The sequence below is a fragment of the Plectropomus leopardus genome, chromosome 20, assembly GCF_008729295.1.
Source record: "Plectropomus leopardus isolate mb chromosome 20, YSFRI_Pleo_2.0, whole genome shotgun sequence".
Classification (NCBI taxonomy): Eukaryota; Metazoa; Chordata; class Actinopteri; order Perciformes; family Serranidae; genus Plectropomus; species Plectropomus leopardus.
Window position 1 is genome coordinate 3,928,713 of NC_056482.1, and position 6,000 is coordinate 3,934,712.

General features: G+C 39.7%; 1 protein-coding gene across 1 annotated transcript in view; it reads right to left on the reverse strand.

The window, feature by feature from the left end:
* ap3b1a (adaptor related protein complex 3 subunit beta 1a) overlaps positions 1-5,582 on the reverse strand; it is a 78,427-nt gene extending 72,845 nt beyond the window's left edge. Inside the window, exons 1-3 of the mRNA XM_042509046.1 lie at positions 4,885-5,582; positions 2,529-2,604; positions 2,317-2,391 (exon numbers count right to left, since the gene is read on the reverse strand). Coding sequence (XP_042364980.1) covers positions 2,317-2,391; positions 2,529-2,604; positions 4,885-5,048 — 315 coding nt within the window. The 5' untranslated portion in view covers positions 5,049-5,582. The remainder of the gene's footprint in view (positions 1-2,316; positions 2,392-2,528; positions 2,605-4,884) is intronic.
* Between the last annotated feature and the right edge of the window lie 418 nt (positions 5,583-6,000).

Genomic DNA, 6,000 nt, shown 5'->3' on the forward strand with positions numbered 1-6,000 from the left:
ATGGCTTCATTAATAGTTGAACTGGGATAAAAGTGTTATGAAAAATGATGATTTACTTTAGGATCTATTTATAATTCCACTTAAGAACTGATTGAAGGTGGAGGTCAGGGGTAAGGTGACATTTGAGGTACAATCTCCTAGAGTTTAATTAGTAATCAGGAGCGTGGTCTCTAACGCGGTGAGTATTGACCTGCAGCAGAGCACCACAGTTCTCCATCATCCTTCTGGTCATTACTGCTGGAATTAATGGCATTACTCACTATAAAAGCAGACACAGCCCATCTGCCCTCAAGGATCTGCTTTCTCTGAGCACAAAGCACACGACTGATTTCATTTTGAACCGCTAAGCAGGCGATTAAAGGCCCTACGACTTGCTCAGCATCGCAGAAGATTTCATGTTATTTTCATCGTTTCTCCTCTTGTCGCACAACTGCGCCGAAACATGCAAACACACACATTCATGCTTTAAAATCTGATGTTAAAATTAAGGGCACGACGGTGATTAAAAGAAAATAAAGCGTGCTGATATGAAATCACGCAACACTGTCAATAACCTTCATGCTCTTGTGATGTTTGCTAATTAGCGGGGATCAATGGCGGTTCGTGGTAACTGGCAGAGAAAGAGATGAGGGTGGGAACGAGAGAAGAGGCCATTTTTAGTGAGGAATACTGTAGGTGAGTAAAGTGTGGATGAAACCGGGAGAGAGAGGAGAAACTGGCGCTACCTTAGCAGCTGGTGTATGCGAGGTGGGAGAGAGGAGACGTGACTGTGGGCCCTCTTCTGCCAATTACTTCCACCCACCTGCTCCCCTACCCTGCCATGAGCTGCTTCGCCTGCATGCCTTGCACACAGCGGCGGGCTTCAGGCCCCCCGCTCACATGCTGCCCCTCACGCTACCTGATTATTCTGCTGCTGCTAATCAATATTCACAGGCTCTGGGCATGGGAACCCCTCTTGAGCTGCTGCTTAGTGTTTGGTCATTCACTGGAATAGTCTGTGCACAAGTCTGCCACGGTTTAGTGGAGTATTTACACAAACCAATAGCATCTTACAGTGTTTTAATGTTGCTGCTGCACCGATTCATGTTTTTAAACTATATGTGCTACTATTGATTGATAAGGGAATATACCTTTTTTTTCTCTGAGCAAATCTGACCAAGAAACAGTATCTGACCAAATGTGTCCACTTTTGTTACTGAGATATGACACTGAATAATGGACCAAAGTGTTTCTGCACATTATGACATCCCAGTAAAGCTGACCTTTGACCTTTTGAATAGAATTTATTTTCACTCCATTATTTCATCCTATGAGACATTTGCATGAATGTTTGTCGTAATGAGCGCATAAATATTTGAGTTATGACCAGAAACATATTTTGTGAGGTCACAGTGACCTTAAACCTTGACCACCAAAATCTAATCAGTGCATCCTTAAATGTGTGTGCCAAACTCGAAGCATCATTAAAATATCACATTCACAAGAATGTGACGCACAGACAACCTAAAAATATAATGCCTTAGCAAAGAAAATTCTATGAAATATATTCATAATGTATCTGTTTTTAAAATGAGCTGTGCATGTGTGTGCTGGATTGGGCAGAATAATTATGAACACACGTCTAAAAAGTTTACAGTATGAGGTGTTAATGAGTGTATGAATTCTTGTGTTTTGGCCGAAAATGTTGACCTTGACCTCCGACTACCCAGATCTCAGTTTGTGCCAAACCTAAGAAAGTTCCCTCTAGGTGCTTTTGAGATATTGTCTTCACAAGAATGGGACAGACCAATGGACAATCTGGAAACAAATTTGCATTAAAATATTTATATATGTATTTATTTTTATGGGTCTAATAACGCTCCCATTTTTTTTCTTATTCTCTTTTTTGTGATATACTAATTCTGATGGGTTAATTTAGACATTTTTTTCTTGAGTAAAACCAGTGGGAACATGTCCAAGTTTGCTAAGGTGCGACAGTGAGCATACAGTTGGTGTAAAATACATAAAAATCTTTTTGATTATATTACTTCTGCATACAGCGGCGCATATGATTGATTATTCATTTGCATCAAAAAAGATTTTTATCTTATATTTTGTTTATTTTCAGTTACTTTGTTTTTGTAACTTTGTACATAAATACAAAGCAGATAAAGCTTACAGTATTGTTCTGTAAGGGGAAGTTCCTATGTAATGTCATGCAGAGAATCCACGTGTTGTGTCACACGAGAATTAACTGAATCATCACAACCAGCTGTAGTAAAGATGACAGCAGTGATGGTGATGGGTTACTGTCTGTGATATATGTCATTGTCATACCTCGATGTTCTTACTCGCAACGTTCTTCACCACGGCAGGAAACAGCTCTGACGAATTTTTCCCTTTGGCAATCAGCTGGAAACAAATCAAACAATAAAGCAATTTTAACCACCACCCATATTTAATTCAACAACTGAAGACACACTGTTAGTAACTGTAAAAAAAAAGGTTTTCCACTCTGTCTTGTATGAGAATTCCCATGATGCCCTCACCCCAACAATCCTTTTCATGGCCTCCAGTTTGAGCGACTCCTTGTTGCTCTCCAACATCTCTTTAAGGTCTTCATTCCTGAGAAAAGAGAGAAAATACTCTCAATTATTCTTGTTATGGTCAACATTAGACAAGGCTTTATAGTAAACTGTGCTGTGAGGACTTGACTAATCAGATTCAAGAGTCAGAGCTTGACCAAAGGTGCTGTGAACGCTCCCTGTATGCAACATCTGTGTCAGCTCCACAGGTTACAGGGTACATGTGAGGGTCACATTGGCTCCAACAGGCCGAACAGTTCTGGTCATTATAGGAGCCAAACAGCACACTCACAATGCACCCAAACAAACAGCAAGAATGTCATCTTCAGTGTTGCACACTGCAGCATCACGCTAAATTTCTGCTAAAACAGCCTTCACTCACATGATGTGACAATGCACATTCTTTGGCTAATGCTAACACACATTGTTATTGTACAACTACACAGGTTGGTTGTTCCACGCAGAGGCTAAACACGTAGAGAGGTAACGTCTAGATAGAAAACAAAAGATACAGACATAGAAATACAATGATTAGATCTCTATGGATGCAGATCATGCGTACCTTTCTGGGAAGGAAATGAATGAATGGCTTTTAGCCCATTTGGTCAAGACTAAAATACTGTGTATCAACAACTATTAGATGAATTGCAGTATTTTTTTCATGTTCTCCACAGCATAATAACTCACCAGATTTTTCATCTTGCACTATCATCTGCTCAAAATTCTGTCCAATTCTCTGGTTTATGACCAAAAACTAATGACATCCCCATCAGCCTCTGCTGTACTTTGTACGAATTATAAATTATTAGCATGCAAACTGCAAACTTAAAGGAACGCTTCAGTTGCAAAGTGACCCTTTTTGTATCAGTTACACACCATGTTTTTACATTGAATTTTTAAAACAAAGTTAGTTTTTTCTCGCATACCAACATGCTGAATGGAGAATCCAAAAAAGGCAGACATTCTTAATGTATTGAAGTGAACAGGGTCCGCAATCAACAGCAGCAAAACTATATTATACTATGTTTGCCAAAATGTCAGGATTTGAAACACATCAGTTCATACAGATCTGTGCCTGGGCATGCGCATGCATCCGAACTCTGTTCAACCACAGGTCAAATGCAAACCTAGCTAAGCACGCACTTCTTCAAGTGTTTTATATTGCGACATCTTGGCAAAAATGCATGTGTTTGTTCACAGTAGACTGGAAAAATGAGACTTGGATAATACTGAGCAAGTTGTGAGAGAGTTTTAAATGCACGTCCCTGATTCCTTCAATTCATTGAGAATGTTTGCCTTTTTTGGATTCTCCGACAAAGATTTCTTCACAAATTCAACACAACACAAGGTGAGCATTTTACATACAAATGGTCATTTTGTGGGTGAAGTTTTCCTTTGACACACTTAATAAAAACAGTGAACAAGATAAAAAATACACTTGCTAAAAATCAGTATGATGACATTGCGATAGTGAGGATGTCACAGCACTTATTAAAAAAACACTGGGCTTTAGTAGAGAATCACTGAGCTTAGTGTAATTTCATCACTAGTCTAAGTTACTCAATTGTTTAAATTCCACTTTTATTACAGAAACACATGAGTAAGTAAAAAAGTTACATAATTTTAAATCAGTGTGTTTCAAATGGGGGTATGTGTACCCCAAGGAGTAGTCTGGAGCACTTCAGGGGGTACGTAAGATTTTTTTTTTTTTTTTAGTAAAAAAAATATTAGTCATGCATTACTCCTAATACTATACTATGTTCAATAAAGTACATAAATGTGAGTTTGAGGAACCAAGTTATATTCAATATTCCTATTTCTGATGCAAACATTAACAGCAATAAACTGTCATCTGCCTGACAAAAATATTTTGCGCTGGTCAAAGAATACTTTATTTCAAATAGTACACTATTGAAAAATAGAGAACTTTTGTTTAAAATAATAAATATATTTTTCCTGAATTTTATTATACTTTTTGAGATAAAAAAATAATCTTAAATCATGTAAAAAGTAAGCAGCAATAATAGGAAGATTTAGCTTGCTATCCCACAAAAAAAGCAGTATACCAAACCTTAGGAGAAAACGTATTTCAAAACATGATTTTTAAGTTTGTGTATCTAAATGCGTCCATATTTTAAACAATAGTCACTTTTTGAAAACTTTTACATTTTCTTCCAGAAGGCATTGCAAACTTGAGTATCCAGGTGAGCAACATTAGAAATAAACACAAACCTGGACTTAAACTTACGTCAAGGAAGTCAAAAACACAGTTTAGGGTAGGTCTCTATCAGAGTTTCTGTGGGTGATCTTACTACAGTACCCGGCTTTGTGTGCCTCCTTGGGGCTACTCTTGGAGTGTGTGAGGGCCTGTTCTTCCTGACTGAGCTCAGTCTTCAGAGAGAGCTGTAAGTTCTCAGCGGACACCAGCGCTGTCCTCATGGCTCCCACAGCCTCCAAGCGCAAAGAAGAGAAACCAACATCCATGCCGACTGTCCCCCCCACAGAAGTCCAAAACACACTTCAACAACCAGTGCTCCTGTGTGTGTGTGTGTGTAAGCCGTCTAAAGAACTGAGTCCGCGGACCAAACTGACTGTCTTTCAAGTAACTCGAGAGTGAGAGAGAGCTGTAGTAATTACTTTCCTTCAGGCTGTGTGCCCTGTTCTCTTGGCTTTATTTACAGTTGTCTTCTCGACTCGTTCTTGCTCATAACTGTCAAAGCCGGGGAGAGCGGAAAAACAGCACAGGCTCCACTGGCTTTGTGCCTGTCATTCACTACTCCCTTCCTCTTCTCTCGGGCAAAAAAAAAGTCACAAGATGCCCCGTCAGCTCGCTAATGGCAAGTCATACTTATGGCTGAGGGTAGTGCCTGCTGACTCCGGTTAGACCTCCGTCCTTCTGCTGTAGTCCGCCTTTTATTCTCTGTTGTGGCCGACTCTTGTTAATTTGTTACTCCTATCGTCTCACACATGTAGATTTTCCTTTGGGAAACTCTGCTATCTCACCTGCCTTCTGGCTCTCTCTGTGACTCTGTCTCTGTGTGACTGTGGTCATTTCCCTCTAGGGGAAAAAGGAGGGCCTTATCTACACTGGTGGGTAAACACTGCGATACTTTTCATCACCTCCACTGTACAATCACCCACTTTAGCTCAACACCATCGAGAGCACATGCAGTCTACTGCCAACAGGACAAGCCTACATCACAGATAACAGCACCGAGCTGAATGTCAGGAAACACCCCTTTATGTGACGAGGATTTTGGAGAGTGATCTAATCAATGGCTTGGTTTCCATCCTAATGTGGCCCAATTTTTAACCATTTTTTTAGAAAAGGAAACCCAATCCACTACTGTAATGCAAATATTACTAGTTCATGGAGATGAACAGTAGATGGCTCTTATTTTCCAGTCATTACAAAGAAGGGCGCAACAAGATGACG